The sequence below is a fragment of the Leguminivora glycinivorella genome, chromosome 6 (genome assembly GCF_023078275.1).
Source record: "Leguminivora glycinivorella isolate SPB_JAAS2020 chromosome 6, LegGlyc_1.1, whole genome shotgun sequence".
NCBI lineage: Eukaryota > Metazoa > Arthropoda > Insecta > Lepidoptera > Tortricidae > Leguminivora > Leguminivora glycinivorella.
Genome location: NC_062976.1, coordinates 23,441,033 through 23,458,160, shown reverse-complemented (window position 1 = coordinate 23,458,160; position 17,128 = coordinate 23,441,033). Strand labels below are relative to the sequence as shown.

Genomic DNA, 17,128 nt, shown 5'->3' with positions numbered 1-17,128 from the left:
AGCGTTATATCGTTTCCGAAATAGGTTTTTAACAGCTGAATGCCGTTCTCGGTATCCAGAACTAGTTATGCTATGCAGATCTTTGTTAGGGAGTGTCGTGCGTACATATTGGAAGAAGGAAGATTTGAAATGGAAAAATTAAAATTATAATTTTGTTATGCTGAAGCAAAGACATATATAATTCCGTATAGACAGATAAAGTCTAAGAAAAGAACGTACCTCAGTACCATACAGAAAAAGGAACGGTGGCCTAGACGGCATTACACCTTTGGGGTATGTTCAGCTTGATGGCGCTAATATTAATATTTGACATTTTAATACATATCAAGCTAAGAATATGGGCCAAATTGTCAAAACTGAGGTACAAAAGTTTTAAGCCTGTGTCAAGAGATGGCAGTCTATGCACTGTGATTACACATTTTATTTCGACAGTAACTCTATAATACTCGATCCTCTTTGGCTGAAGTAAGGACTGGAACTAAATTTTACACTGGTCAGCGGGTGTCACACTTTTGGACAAAGTACGAAATGCTTACATTAACGAAACGACGTACGAGGTACGTAATAATAAAGTACAAGAACATATCCTACGTTGGTATGTGCATGTACTCCGCGCCCGAAGACTATATGGGACGAGTTGCGCTGAGCATACCCACAACAGCGAGAGACACTGGTAAGCTCCCCGTCACTTGGTTGATGACGGCCCAGAAGGACCTGAAAGAGATAGGACTGAACAACAAAGCCAAAACCAGTGAAACCAGTGGAAAAGGCCGACAAACAAAGCCAAAAAATAACAAAATTCAGCTTAGTACGAGAAGAAGTAGCCAAATATTATTTAGTCGATTTTGTCTTGACATTGGAGGATAATATTACTTTGAATACATTATAAGATACCGCTAAAGAACTTGCTTAAAGCCTTAGCAACACCACGAAGTGCCCATATACAAGGTCAGCGAAAATATTTCAAAAAGATACCTCATTTAACAAACGCAACATAGTCAGACTTTCACAAAAACGTTTAAGACCTTTCACATCGCGTCCCGTACCACGCAGTTACTTTCTCGCATATTTCTACACGGAAACATTAAAAAGATTTATATAGCTCGTACATCCCACTTTTATCACTCCATTCCATTTTGTTTTCTATAGCATTACGGTTATATTTTTTGGGTTTTTATTAATTTTGCTGTCAGTTAAAAATCTTACTTGTGGCTTCGTACCGATGTGGATTATATATAAAAGTCTTGAAAAGGGGCTATCGAAAAATGCTATTTTCAAGGTATTCATTTTTTACACTTTTTTACCGCAGGAAAATTCCAAGACCCCAGATTTTTTTTATTTGCTGTCCAAGGTGTGTCGTATACTATGTGTTTTTTTAGTTGAAGGAGCCAGGAAGAGGTAGCTTCGCTTAAGGCAGCGCTCTGGAATTTGACGCTTTCCGACCAAAGGACAGAAAAATATATTCCGCCCTCCTGAGTCCCAGATACAATGTACTCGTATGATTTTTTAATTTAGTGCCCTATTGTATAATAACGAAATTTCAAAATAGATTTTGTAATATGTAAAAAATTGCTCTCCGGGACTTATGAGGTTATGGCCATAAAAATATAATTCCGAAACACGTCTCCGCTCGCTCCCTCAAATTTTGCCATTTAAATTTTCGAGACATTCAATTCTAAATGAAACACGTCTGGCGTGTGAGTGATATTGCTCGGGAAAAAGTTTATTGCCTGGGTTTCATTGCTGCCTGAATTTTATACCGCGATATTTGCAAAATGCACCACGTTATGTAGATTACTTTGTGCTGGATGTCACATAGTGATAAATAAATATAACATAGTAATAAATAAATAAACATAAACTAGATAATTTTAGACGAGTACCACGGTGGCCAGGACGTTAGCTGCGTAAGCTGAAGACCCGGTTTCGATCCCCGGCTCGGCCAGCAGTGGGCTTAGTCACTTTTTCTTTCGTGTATGATCTCTATTTGAAGTTCATATTAAATATACCATGTGGACATTTTTAACAAAATTGACTATAAGTAAGGTAAGCATAAGAAGGCTAGAAGGCTTGTGTTGTGGATAGTCAGAGATATATAGGTAATAAACAAGTACTTAGATAGGAAACATTCATGACTCAATAACAAATAATCTGTGCTTTGCAATAATTAATTACTTAATTTACTGTAATAACAGTTAAATTATAGTAGGTAAATATGTATTTTCTCATTAACAAATAATGAGCCGTTTATTGCATTTTGAACTATAAAAACGTAATCTAATATACAATCTCCTTTTCCGATAATGAAACATAAAATAACCACTTAAAATTGTCGAGAAACAACTTAAAAACGCGACTTCTTCTATACAACCGATCATCATCATCATTTCAGCCATTAATCGCCCACTGCTGAGCATAGGCCTCCCTTCGTGTACCACTTATACCGCCTGGGATAATCTCATCCAGAAGTGCTCCGCAGTTTTTCGAATGTCGTCCACCCAACGAGCCAACGGATGCCAGGTGCCTCTTACATCCGATAGCGGCCACCATTCGGTCAACATTTTGGTCCAGCTGCCTGGCAACATGCCCCGCCTAATAAAATTCCATTTTGAGTTTGGAAATGACGTCACCCACGTCCAGAGCATACAACCGATACCAATAGTTTAGTAATATTCTCAGGTACATTTCATCATTTGCTTGCCCTTTAATTTGTCCCAATTACTTAGGGTTAGCGCAGCATGTCTTTTTCTTCTTTGTCTCTCTATCGGACGTTATCTGATCATTAATTTGCTATCGTTTAATGTCATTTCTCATGCTGTCCATTCCATCTTTGATTTCCTCTCCCACTTATTCCCTCCACATTCTTTCGTAATACTTTTCTCGTAACATAATTTTCATCCTTACGCATCACAAATACGTAAGAAGTCAAGTTAAACTTCAAAAAGTTTTAAGTTCTATAAAAATATGGACCGACACAATCACATAGCTGTATTAAAATATAGAATAGGGTAGAGGGGGCATGATGAGAGAAAAAGATGTTTCAACGTATATTTTTTTACATCTTTTATAATTGAATTGAAATGTAACACACTCCGATAGTTTCATTTCAGGTCTATCGACAGCTAATTTAATTTTAAATTAGTTTAAATAAATTAGTACTTACTATTTCACGTAATTAGAAAGGTACATGAAATAGTAAGTTTCGCTTCGTTATACCTGCGTGTGTTTTGCAATAAAAAAATATTATTATTTGAAAAAAAAAAAAAAAACATTGCCTGCGCTTAGTTAAGTCAATAGAATTTGTGAACAATGTAAACAAACCTTGAAGTCAAAATGTCTTTAATTTCCATTCTAATTCATCAGATACTGGCTAAATCCATTCATCTCACATTCTGATCCTCAGGTTTAAATAATAAAATTGTGCTAAAATATTGATATTTTTTATAATAATTTGTTTACATTGTTGCCAATTTCTATTGACGGCGATTTTTGTCCGTATACATAGGATGTGAAAAGTTAAAAGAAATTATGGAGCACGAAATGCTCAACTAGGCCCAACATGGCCCAACCTACCCTAATCGATCACTAGTCATTAAATTTTTACTATTAACACTCCCAGTTTCTTAATAATTTGAAATATCTGCAGAACGTTCGCCGATAAGATATACTTAAGAATGATGAAGAAATTTTATTGTTTTGTTTTTCTTACATGTGTTATTTTAAAAGTGTATGCAGGTAAGAATGTTTTTGGTATTAAAATATTTCATTGATGCTAATTTAGGTATAAGTAAATTTGTATTTCTTATTAACAATAATCTTTTTTGCTGTGTACTTAACACAGCAAAAGGGAGCGTACAAGCTTCTAATGGGTTGGCAACGAACCTGTGACACTGCTTGAGTTGCAGGCGTTCATAGGTTACGGTGACCGCTTTCCATCAGGCGGACCGTATGCTTGTTTGCCACAGACATAGTACAAAAAAATATAATGTATTTGCTTAGTTTGACATTATTTATTGATATTTTGTCTTTGAACAGGAAATAGTTGATCTTCAGATTTCATTTCCTTAACTGATTCACTTAAAATTTCGTGTGTAGATTCAATAATCATAATGTTTTTTTTTAAATCAGATTATAGCATTGTTAATGTTTTATCCACAGTGCCACCCTCCGTATGCCGCGCCGAATTCCGTTGGGACGACTGCGGAAAGCCTCCCAAAGCGGTCATGTACTACTGGAAGCAGGGCTCCCGCTGCGAAATCGGCATCTGGAAGGGCTGCCTGCCCAACGTGAACATGTTCGCCGACGAATACGAGTGCATCAATACCTGCGTCTTCGTCGACAGGCCTTCAGTTCGCACGGAATCTGAAGAACCAGAAACTGACCCACCTACAACTGTGGATAACACTACAGATGTAACAACTGAAGGTGGTGGTAATGAAACTTCAACAGAAGCAGAAGGTAATGCTACAGCTGCTGAGGGTGATGGTAATGCCACAGCAGCAGCAGAAGGTAAAGAAACCGCCGCTGAAGGATCTACAGCCGCTGAAGGCGAAAATCCAGCTGCTGAAGACACACCTGCTGAACCTGAAAACCCAGCGGAACCAGCATCCTAGATTGAATATGTATAAAGAATTTAAGAAATTGAGATAAATCGCACATGTCTAAACTTTGTTATTGATCCATGTAATATTATTAAATTAATTAAAATTAATCTGCAATCGAAATTCATTTTAATTATTAAATGTATGTAAGTGTAAGTAAAACGTATGTAAATAATAATAATAACATAGACAGGCAGGTACCATAGACCTTTCGATAGACCGGTCACTGGTACATTAACATCTCAACCCAATAGCCCAGTTTATTTTGTCTCTTTTTATTGCAATAGTAACAGGGGATTGTCCTTGGGTGCATTACTATATAATAGTGCATACAGGGATAGTTGTCGGTTGGTGTCACATCACCTTTTACATTAAACTGTCTTAAAGGGCCTCTGCGCTGTTGGCTTCGGCCCCACGCACGCCTCCCAAAAGTCCGGGACAAATTACCCACATCAACCTAGGCCCAAACTAAGCAAAGCTTTTACTTTGAGTGCTAAACAACGATATAAGTACATTTATTTAGATTTAACATACATACAGTATATTTAATAGGCCGGTATAGCAAGAAATGTCACAGAAAAAAGCTAATTGTCGGCCGAGGTGAAGCATAGTTCAAAAACATGCGATCTGAGGCTTTCTTATTTACTGTCCAAGGTTTTTATACTATATTTCTCTTCGACGAAGCGGTATCTTCGTTTAGCGCAGCGGCCTGAAATTTGATGTTTACCGGCCGGAGGACAGAAAAAGCATTTTCAATATCAAAACATACATGAACAAAACCAACCAATAGACAAGCGTAGCGAAACTAGAAATGATTTACGATCAGACAACACAGTTGCAGGTAGCATACAAATCTTTCCGAAAATATTATGGAGACATTTTATTTTATGTTCATCTCGGCCATTATTTTTGAGCTGGGTGCACGTTTTGATACTAAAACGCAGAGTTATATAGATCACAGATCTAGACGGGACATTCGGTGCAATTCAGACAATACTTAGAAAAGACATCATCATCATCCTCCTCGCGTTATCCCGGCATTTGCCACGGCTTTTGGGAGCCTGGGGTCCGCTTTTTACAAAGCCAATACTTAGAAAGGCAACTTCCTACAAAAACGAAGGTTGACAGCATTTTTAGGGAAGAATCGTGTGACTACACTTTCTAATGCATGGTACTATCAATTCAACAGAAGGTTAAGGTACTATCAACTACTTAAGGGTTGACAAAAGTCAAGAAATTATCTGGGGTAGCGTCAACTTGTACAGTGACCATCAAATGTAATTATTTATCGGATCTGTCAAAGCTCTTACAAATATCAGAATCAGAATCAGTCTGTACCAGCCCTAATAATTGCTACATATTTAGCTAAAATTCCTAAGTGATTGATGCATTTATCTAAACCATCATGATCATCATCATATCAGGTATTTATCACCCACTGCTGAGAGTCTTCTAGTCACCATATAGGCCTCTCTTCTAGTAGGTACGCCACTTCCCGTGTAAAAATGTATATTGACTCCTAGTACCAGTAGCAGAAGTTAATGCTTCGTGCTGAGTACTGAGGCTCCAAGGTGTCCCGACTATATTTTATGGCCTCAATTCTTAAAACTTCCAACACTACATCGCGTTATATTTTATATCAACTCCTGAAGGAGTCCGTTGACACACGACCATTCTTCACTTTCGGCAGCTGTCCTGTTGATATATTATCATTCTGTAACTACATAAATATTCCAACATAACTTGGTCTCTCCGACGCGCGATTCTCTTTAGGTACAGTCTACCAATTTGAATCCTAGGCTATAAAACCTTTTCATAGTAAACGTCTAGGTGACTTATTATGGCAAATAAAGCACAGTGTCAATAAGACAGGGTTCCAGAGTGGCCTTGGGTTGAAACTGGTTGAAGTGTACTTGTCTTTAAGGTGTCTAAGGAAGTTGGTGGCGGTGTATTGAGGTGTTGTGGAATTGTGGGACATATCTTATGGTGCAGCGTTCGGGGCATTCAGTGTGAAATGGATGTTCTACGGTTAATATTAGTTCGGGGATTTTATATTATGTAGAGGTATAAAATTTATCGGAATAGTAGTACAAACTACGGGTGATGTGTGCTTCCTTGCAAGTACTTAATGATTATTTTAGTTGGATCTAGCACCAGGGTCAAAAAGTTATTGGTGAAACGGGGGTCTTTAAGGTAGATTACAAATGTGTTTTTCTTTCTTTCATCACCATATTTAACATTTCTTACACAAATTACGTGGTTTTTATCACATTAAAAATTTTGATACACAAAGAAGATTTTTTCTAATGAAAATCTGCGCTTTGTGTACATAGGTACAGTCACCGGCATACATAAGTGATGATGTAATAGGTTAAGTTTTAATTATTTTTTTTATACACCAAATAAACGTTTCTTTCTTTCTTTCTATATCTGTATCTTGTCGCTTTAAATTGTTTGACAATTTCGCATGACATTTCAAACAAGACGTTAATGTGACAAGGTATAGAAATCATCACATATTTATACCGGTGACTGTACATATGTCTATTACTAAAGTTTGACTTTCAAAGTCAGACAAGAAAAGATTTTATTATTGTGAATAGTAAGTAGGTATTTGGTAATTCCATAAATCATTTATTTGCAACCATGTCACAATATTTGGACATATTCATTTTCCTAATTACGGTATACTCGTACCATACTATAGGACCTCCATTACGGCACACAAAGAGATCTCCCTTAATGCGCATGCAATATCGGAGTAGCTGCATATTAACGACCACCAGACCGGCTTAGGGTAACTTAGTTCGGATATACAATTCAATTATGTGAGTTATGTTAGTAACTGAATCTCAGATACATTGGGACTTAATAATAATGCAGTTCGATATCAAATTACGTGGCAGGCTGTTTAGAATAGCCCATTTTGAGATCCAGCAATGTTTTATATCCCACGGTTTAATATAGCCAAGAGTATCTTTGACGCTCTGTAAAGTATTATAGCTAAGGTACAGCGGGGAAAATTTTGACTGGGGGCTAATGTAACTAATCCATTTTTTTCATTATTACACTATGATGTTGAGTTCTACATGTATCCACTGAACACGCCTACCAGGCCTACCGTGGACACTATTTAATAATGCAAACATTGTAAAATATGGAAAAAATGGATCAGTTACATTTGCCCCCCAGTCGAGATTTGCCCCGCTGTACCTTACCCCTCTTTTATCGCTGTTCCGTATTGATGCGACAGAAATTGCGTGTCATTCGCTATAGAGCGTCAACAATTGTAGTACCTACTTTTGGCTACAGGCCCTGAACTCTTAAGTATATGAGACACTTAAGGGCATCTACATTTATAGGATATTTTTCGTTGACCTATATGTAACTTGGCAAGTAACTCTTCCGAGGATATACAAAAACACAAAAAATAGTTTAAAATGTACGTAACCCTCGGTGGATGAGTCCAACTTGCACTTGTCCGGTTTTTGATGATGAAGATTGTAATATAAATAAAAACTGTGGAATGAACTGTCGCCTGCGGAATATCCGGACCGATTTGACGTTACCTTTAAGAAAAGAGCATAATCCCATTCTAAAGACCGGCAACGCAATGAGTGCGGCGATCTGTCTGCCCATTTGACTGTTATCATAACACAACTTACTTGAATTATTGTAGGCCCAAAAATATTTATCTACATTTCAAAATGAAAATGGAATGGAGTGTAATGTGAATTAATTTCTATTATATAGTGGCCCAATACTTACTGGCCTCCAAGTCAGTGTAAGTTTTAAAATAGTGTTTAAAAGCTAAAACCGATATTAGACTTATCCCACGAATAAGTTCAGGAGCACAGTTAATTACAAATGCAAAACCGGCGTTCGCGGAGTTCCGTAAGTTTTCGACTTGAAATAATTTATTCATGCAACATGCTAAAAACTTGGGTTCCGTTGTATAAAGTCAGTTTGGCTAGCAAATTAATGTACGTATCTTTGTTTGCATTAATATGAAAAAATAAGCATTAGGCGAAAATAAGCAATAAGAATGGCGATGCTGAGCATAGGCCAAAAGTCGCAAGTCTGTCGGTGTATTACAGGTTGCACTTCGGGAGTGTGCTCAAGAGCTACACGAGCTTATTCCACCGTCCCCATTATACCATCAGTTTCATAGACTCACGGCCGGTTTCCATTCTTACATGGTAGACATTCCGCGAATTCGCACGAAGCGGTTTGCTTCTTCTTTTCTTATGCGCACTGCCAAGGAGTGGAATTCCTTTATTTTCGAGCTCATATAACCCGGCAACCTTCAAGTCAAGAGTGAATAGGCATCTCCTGGGCGAGCTCAATCCATCGTAGGCCACGTCTTTGCCTTTGGCTAGTCTGTGGCTAAGAGTAAGCCCTTATTATAATATCATTTAAAAAAACGTGAACGCCACTTATCCCGGTCCCGGAATAGAATTTCTGCGACGCATTGGGGTGACAGAGCCAGACTGCATATCTGCGGCGCCTGGCATCGCAAAAATGCCATTCGGCTACGGGGCCTGGTCTAGTGTCATCCAGAGGTACCCCGCAATTTTCGAATGTCGTCCACCCAACGAGCCAATGGATGCCACACACTTCTTACATCCGAAAGCTATTCTGTCAACATTTTGTTTCACCTGCCATCAACTGTGACCTGTGACAACCTAAGAACCCATTTATTTCCATACAATATTTTACTTCCAATATAAAACTCAAGTTTGCACGTTTTACGAATAACTAGTCCCAGATCGAAGCAATTCGTACAGTACGATATTCGGTTCCCGTATTCCTGAGATTGTCGGTACGCGAGGGAATTTCTGTGCCACGGAATAGATCACTTGCGTACATGACAGGAGATTTTAACAATCGTTTTCGTGGCACATATTTTTAAAAGGGATATTGCTGCTAGAAGGGTTTCAAACAGTACATTTCTTCCGAGATAAGAAGCATTAGGCACTTTTCCGCTATTGTTTTAATTTCCTAGTATGTGACGTGATGTGAAAAGCAATGTATACATACGTACAATCACGCCTGTGTCTCATGAAGGGGTAGGCAGAGCACATGAAACTACTCAGGTTTCAGTGCCACTCTTGGCAAATAAGGGGTTGAAAGAAAACGAAACTGTGACATTGCAGTGACAGGTTGCCAGCCTCTCGCCTACGCCACAATTTAACCCATATCCCACAGTCGCCTTCTACGACACCACGAAAAGCAGTGTATGTGGCATTAACACTTTCGAAACCGGGCTCTACGCGGCGCTACGACATTTTCGCTACATACGGGGAAACCCATGTAATCGGCTACGCTTCTACGAGCGGTGTGCCCGACAGTCGGGTTCTTGGTAGCGAAAGTGTTAATACTTGAAAACTACGTTTAGGATTCTAATTTGGAATAGGATTCTGTTAGAAACCTGTGCTTCACTCTAATTCTAATGTTTGGTAGTAATTATTGGTAGTAATTTATAGTACTGTAACGCTATGGATCCTGGTACTCTTACGGGACGTTATCGAGTACCAGAGGGGGAGAATGTAACAATACGAATTATAACCGCGCGCACAGGATCCATAGCGTTACATTACTATAAATAGCAATTTAATGTCTAATTTTGCTCTAGTCTGCTTTTTTGCAATCTCTTATTCCAAAAAAAAATTAAGAATAACAAAATTGTTGTTATTAGGTACATGATTCTTTGGCCATTTCTGAAAATTTTGGCACCGACAGGTGAAAGATTTGTTTTTTTTTAAATGTCGCATTTTTAAAATTTTTTTTGTAGGGATCGTTTGAATGCGTCTCAAACATTTCAAAAATGTTAAAGGCACCGATATCAATTAATTATTTTAGAAGTTATGATCGATTAAAATTCAGGTGAACGACATCATGATCAGGTAAAGGATAAATATACACAGGTTATCGACAACAGCAGCAGGTTAACGACAAATTAGTACAAATTTGTATGACACATTTGACAAGTTAACGACAAGCGTCGCTAACCTGCGTCCGTAGTCGATCACCTGTAATTTGGTAGTCATTCACCTGATATGGACGTCATTCACCTGCCCATCAGCATTATAATAGTTTTTAACCGCCACCCAAATCTCAAGGAAGGGGGTTATCAATTCATCAGTATTTTATTATTATTATTTTTTTATGTTTGTTACTCGATATCTCCGTCGTTACTGGACCGATTTTGAATATTTTTTTTTGTTAAATGTATATATTTAGTATTAAAGAAGAATATAATTTTTTTTTATTATAAAAAAATTGATTAGTTAAAATAACAAAATTTTAAACAATCAAATAAAAATTGGCCGAACCCTCAAATTGCCGAGGGTGCTGCTTAATTGGTGTATTTAAAGCTACAAGTGACATACCTCATATTGAAGGCAATATAAGGGCCATTAATATTTTATACCCGACCTTTAAATAAAATTGTAATATAATAGCTACTCTGAAGTATAATGAAGTGACTTCATTTCAAGCAAGCACTTGCTTACTAACATGGTATTTAGACTATAATAAAGATTTCATTTTTTAAAGGGGGCAAAAAATAAATGAAAAAAATTTAAAAAGTAAATAAATCACAGAAGAGTTACTTTTAATTATAAAAATATAAGGATACTCATATTCTAGATTATGTTTTAATTAATACTCATTATCATTATTTATTGATCCGATTGATCGCCCCTCGTAATGGTTCATCTGGCTTATGACAAGTGATCGACGTGTCGGTTTCCTGTCACTGAGTCGTTCACCTGGCTTTATCGCACAGGTGAAGGACACACACCGCAAAAAAGCAACAATCCTTTGAGAAATGCAGCCTAAACCGATATAACAGTAATACTTTTCTCATTTAACGCACAAAACAAATATTGAAGGTGTAAAAAAGTATTATTATGATTGGTAAATTTATCATTATTGTCGTCACCCTGTCCCAAAATGTCGTTCACTTGCCTATTTTAGCCAGGTGAACGATGCACAGGTGACCGACAAAATGCCAGTTATTTCGCCAAAACTCAAAAAGTATTTGCCGAACGAACTAAATATTTAGGTGCCAAAAATTAAGCAACAAAATACGAAACATATGTTACAGTTAATGCAGTATCTCAAACAATAACCAAATTATGATTGACAGAATAACGACTACTTACCCGTTACAAACTCCCGTTCGAGGTAATTAAAGTTTTCTATTTTCTAATCAAGGCGTAGTGAGCAAGTGCCGTTGCTTGCAGGTGATGGCCGATACTGGCGGCCTCGATTCATGCGGGGTGGGGCGGCAGAGGTGGAGTAGGGATCGCACAGTGCTTGCGAGTTTGTCTCGACAGGTCAACGACAAAAACGGCCGTGGACAAACTTTAAAGCCAAATAACTTGGAACATAAGTGTAATATTATTATCAGATAGTCTAGTTTTAAAAGTTAAGGATATATGCAAATAAAATACAGCAATAAAGGTAAGTAAAGTTAATAATTTGTGTACCTTTAACAACTCGAAACATGAGTACTCCGCGTTGGGACACGGAAGGTGAACGACAAAACTTAGTTACAACTATTATTTATTTCATTAATATAAAATAAATCGATTTCAAAGCATCAGGCCTCTATGTAAAAACTGTCTTTTAATATGTATTGATAATTTATTTATGAAGATATTGTATACTAAAAAAAAGTTCTAACATAAACGTACTGACAGGTGGGGGTGGCAAAATTTTGAGAAATGACCCTTTACTCTTTCTTATTAATTATTTTTTTTATGCGGTATCTATGGTTAAGATAGTCTATGTCTTCTACAGCCTGAACAAGTCGTGCCCTTTAAAATAAAACGTCGTAAACGACATATTATTCGTAAAAAAATTTGACGTTTTGTCCCAAATGCTAAAGATGTGGTCAACATTTATCGGTACCACTACGAATTGGAATTATATCGTAAGGTTCTTTGACAGTCTATATGTATATGTTATTAGTTTTAAAGTTTATTGGTTTCTTTAAGTGTAGTTGTAATGTAACGTTAGTCTTGAACTATTAAGAAAAATTCATTATACTTACCACCTTGTTATATTTTGTTGAATATCCAGTAAGTGTTGGGAGTCTAAATAAATAATAGTACATTTGCGGAAAGAGAAAGCTCGAAACGAGTGGCAATACACGACTGAAGGGAGTGTTTTAAGTCGACACGAATTACAAAATTCCTCTTCGCACGTGTAGCATACGACGTTTTAAGAAAAGATGGTCTTCTGAAGTTTCGACCTGACAAGGAATGAACCATTTGCGAGCAAAAAACATCATCTGTAGGCATTGGAAAATATTTTTTCTACTCGTCGACTTTAATCTGTCAATTAGGACACCACAGACTAAATTATACGTGCTGACTTTTCAGTGTTGGATAGTCTTTCACACTTAGTCAACTGTAATATTTCAGTATACTTCACTTTAGTTAACTGAAAAAAATCCAAAAATACTTCATACAAGCTCTATACTCATTTGCGATACCTGGCAATTTTTTCTGCATCTGAAACACATTTTTTTTATCTATTGCGTTATCGACCAACCAGAGACGGTTATTACCAACAATTGGTTACGATGTTCATACAACGGTGATATAATTAATGATGCTTTTTTCACTTTCGTATTGTATACATTAGTGATATAATTAAGCCACTTTCAGCAAGCTTCGTGGCCTAAACATGGTACCTACTCGACTGAAATGCTTTGTATTATATCACGATTATATAAAATACTATTTATTTTTAACGGTGTTAATACATGCATGCATACTGATATGTAATGATCTATTTTACCGACCTAAGGCGGGAGCTTAGTGAATACCTGGTGACGTAGCCGAATGGCATTTCTGCGACGCGAAACGAAAACGAAACGCCGCGAAAGGTGTCCTGGCTCTGTCGCGCCAATACGCAAGAGCGATAGAGAGAGATATCTACGAGCGTTTCGTTTCGTGAGCGTTTCTTAAGCATTTATGCCATTCGGCTATGTACCCTGGTAAAAACTTTTTTTTTATTGTAATATATTCTTTATTTACATGAACATATATATTTACATAATTATATAAGAAACTAAGACTAAAAAGCTAGCTAATGTCTAAAATAGGCCCTTGAGGTTATACCAAGGATTTATCTTTGACTTCGATTTTAGATTTCAAAAAAGTAATAATTACCTGCTCCTAAATGCTTCGCTACTTTTCTATATACAAACCCAGGCTTTTCCTAAGGAAATCTTGTTAAAAGTGATAGACTAGGTTTTAGATCTACTTAAGCTAAAGCTAGCCCAAGTATTTCGTATCCTAATCCTTCGTCTACAGAAACTGAGCCATATTCCACACAGCTCCGCTTTAGCTACCGACCGCGTGTTCTAGTCACGGTAAACAGTGTCCATTGTGACACGTTTCCATAATCTTACGTCACGTCATTACGTGGTTAGAGCACCGGCAAGCATACAGACTTCTAATAGCCGATTCCACACAGCTCCGTTTTGAATTACCAGCTGCACGGTTCTGTAACAAGCAGTATGCATTGTGACGTGTTTCCATAATCTAACGTCACGTCTTTAGAGCATAAAGCAACATGTAACACTTTTTTTTTTTAGGTAGACCTTCTGCCTAACCTTCCTAGCTTTAGTCATTCACACAGCTCCATTTAAGCCGTGGTCTATGACAGCAAACAGTGTCAATTGTGACATGTTTAAAACATTTTACGTCACGTCAGGTGGTTAGAGTACCCGACAGCATACAGCTTCCTTGCCCAGTCATCCTGGTTTGAGTCAAATTCCACACAGCCCCATTTTAGCTACCGACGGCGAGCTTGTACTGCTACGGCAAATAGTGTCCATTGTGTTACGTAGCAAGACCACCCGGTAACGTAGTATTGCCTCGGTAATATACAGACTTCTATGTAAATGCTTGAGTCACACACAACTCCGTTTTACCTTTTTATCTCTCGTCACTAGATGGAGTGTGTCTGAGGTGTCTCTCATAACTTGATCAAACTAATCAGCCTTCCATTTTTACCTGCAGCTACTAATTACATATTACTTATAAAATATTATATTAACTTAATCTCGCGTGGTAATGGAAACGCATCATACTGTTGTCTTAAGCAAATCGCCCGCTTAGACCGCGATCTGTTTGTGGTTCTGACGCCATGGTTTCGATTCGATTTGTTACTCAATTGTGGCTAAGTCTATTTAAATTTATGAAATTAAATCTAAGTTTGTAGTTTCGTTTATTAGTTTGTCACTATTTACGGCATTGGAAATGTAATTAAAAGTAGATTGAAGTAAAGTCAGGTCATTGTTTATTACCTCAATTTTTCCAACTCAGGAACTGTCAGTCGGCGGCACACTTCTGCGACTCGATTTTTGTTTTAATCAGCTTAAGCAACATATTATACCTAGTCGGAATATATCACAGAAATCAGTAAGAAACCATCGAACCTTTAAACGCACGACCGGTTTCCACCCTCGCTTGGTATTCCACAAATCCACACATTCGCACGAAGTGCTTTGCTTAATCTTCTTTTCTTATACGCACTGCCAAGGAGTGGAATTCCTTGCCGACGTCTTTATTTCCCAGCTCATATAACCCAGAAACCTTCAAATCAAGGGCGAACAGGCACCTTCTGGGTGAGCTCGCTCCATCTTTGACCACGTCTTCGCGCCTTGGCTAGTCTGTGGCCATGTTTCCTAACACTACGAATTAAGAATTTCCTCCTTTTTTGATGCCGGTTAAAAAATAACAATATGTGAAGGAACAGAGTTCTGAACAAAACTTAAGGCATTAATCCTGAAGCCTACAATATTTCTTTGCGAAATCTCGTCCTAAGGAATAACAAACAAGATAGACATAACTCATTTGAAATGAAAGATGTAATAAACAAACTATTGCGGTACATGTTTTTTGCCTAAATTATTAGGTATCACGTTATTAAAAAAAATGTGTTTGTAATCTTATCCAGTTTATTTAAAATTTACTGCACAAAAGACAAACTTAATGTACAAAAGGCGAATTTAATGCCATGAGGCATTCTCTACCTGTCAACCGTAAGGTAAAGCAGGAAGTTTAATAATGTTTACATTATTTGTCCCTACAAAATTTGGAAAAGATTGTAACACTTTTTTTACTGAAATTCACAGTCAAACGGTGAAATTTGAAAACGCTTTACAAGACTGATCTATGTTTTAATATTTATTTGTGGGGAAGAAATCAAACTTACCTAAGCTCCATAAATAATTATGAATAAGAGGGTAAAAGAACAAATCGAAAAATATTCAATAAAGTTTAGTACGCACTTGGAAGAGTTGGAATTTCGAGTTACATTACCTTCCTAGGATTTATTTAAAAGGTGTATCTCTCACTCAAAATTGCCATATACTTTCACAATAAATACAACATAAAATATACAAATACAACATCTTTCGCATATCCTGTCCATGTAACATAACATGCCGATGTTATCGAGCGATATGCATTAGCATACCGCAGTGGTCAGCCATGCGTTATGCCGGGTTCGATCCCCGGCGTGCCTTTCCCTATTCGTCACAGACTTATATCAAATTATACTGAGTTTGTCAAAGCTAACTTTGTGAAGATTTGAACTGAATTAAAAGAAACTGGATCATTAATATGGTCAGATTTTCAAGAAATTTATCAGTAAGTGGTGTAAAAATATTGTGACCCCGCAAAAAGCGTTTGATTCATTGGTAAAAAACCATTTCAAACTTTACTTTAATTTGTTGAGTTATTCATTCTCCATTAGTGTTTTACTACTAAAAGAACTTTTCTCAAACATTCAATGAAATATTGTCTTTACGTTCCTTAAAATGGGCTGGGAAGTATCGCTTTTTGGGCAACAACTCGAGAGGACTGTAAATTATTTTATATTATTTTTTAGGCCAGGCCTGCAAAGTAACTTTTTTTTATAAAATATTGTCTTTTAGAGCATTTTTTTTTATTTCATTGTATGTTTGAGAAAAGTACTATACTATACATGCCTCGGCGTGAAAACGGATTCCCGGCCTCGTATCCCTATCCGTATATATATACCCTATAAGTCCCTATAAGTATATACCCACTTGGCCAGAAATCCTCATTTTCCCGGCCTCTATTAAAAGAACTTTACTCTTGAATGCCAAAACGAAACAGCCATATGGGGCCCAGCACGCTCGGCTGCGCCCGCGCGGGGCTAGCACGGTCGGCTCCATTGAATTAATGCTAGGGAGGGTGCGCGTTCAGCCCGAGGCCGTGCCCATGTTTACAATGTAACTCGGCTACGTGTTTTATTTAGATTAGATTTGCATTTTTAATTGAGGTATTAATACTTAATGCACAAAATAAGTGAATACAGTTTAGTAATACAATAGAACCCTTCAATTCAATAGGTACTTTGTGTAAGTGGAAAAATAATTACATTCAGCGATAGTTAAATTTTATTTCGTGCTGTTTACGTTATTCTGCTTTATTATCTACTTAATTTAGACGCCATTTAGGTACCAAACTCAT

The 17,128-nt window shown here is 37.1% G+C and overlaps 1 protein-coding gene across 1 annotated transcript; it reads left to right on the top strand.

Moving 5' to 3' along the window:
* The first annotated feature begins 3,604 nt into the window (after positions 1-3,604).
* On the top strand, positions 3,605-4,724 carry LOC125226778. The gene is made up of 2 exons (XM_048130862.1): positions 3,605-3,735; positions 4,159-4,724. The coding sequence occupies exons 1-2, from the start codon at positions 3,675-3,677 to the stop codon at positions 4,611-4,613; spliced, it is 516 nt and encodes a 171-aa protein (XP_047986819.1). The 5' UTR covers positions 3,605-3,674; the 3' UTR covers positions 4,614-4,724.
* Positions 4,725-17,128: the final 12,404 nt, after the last annotated feature.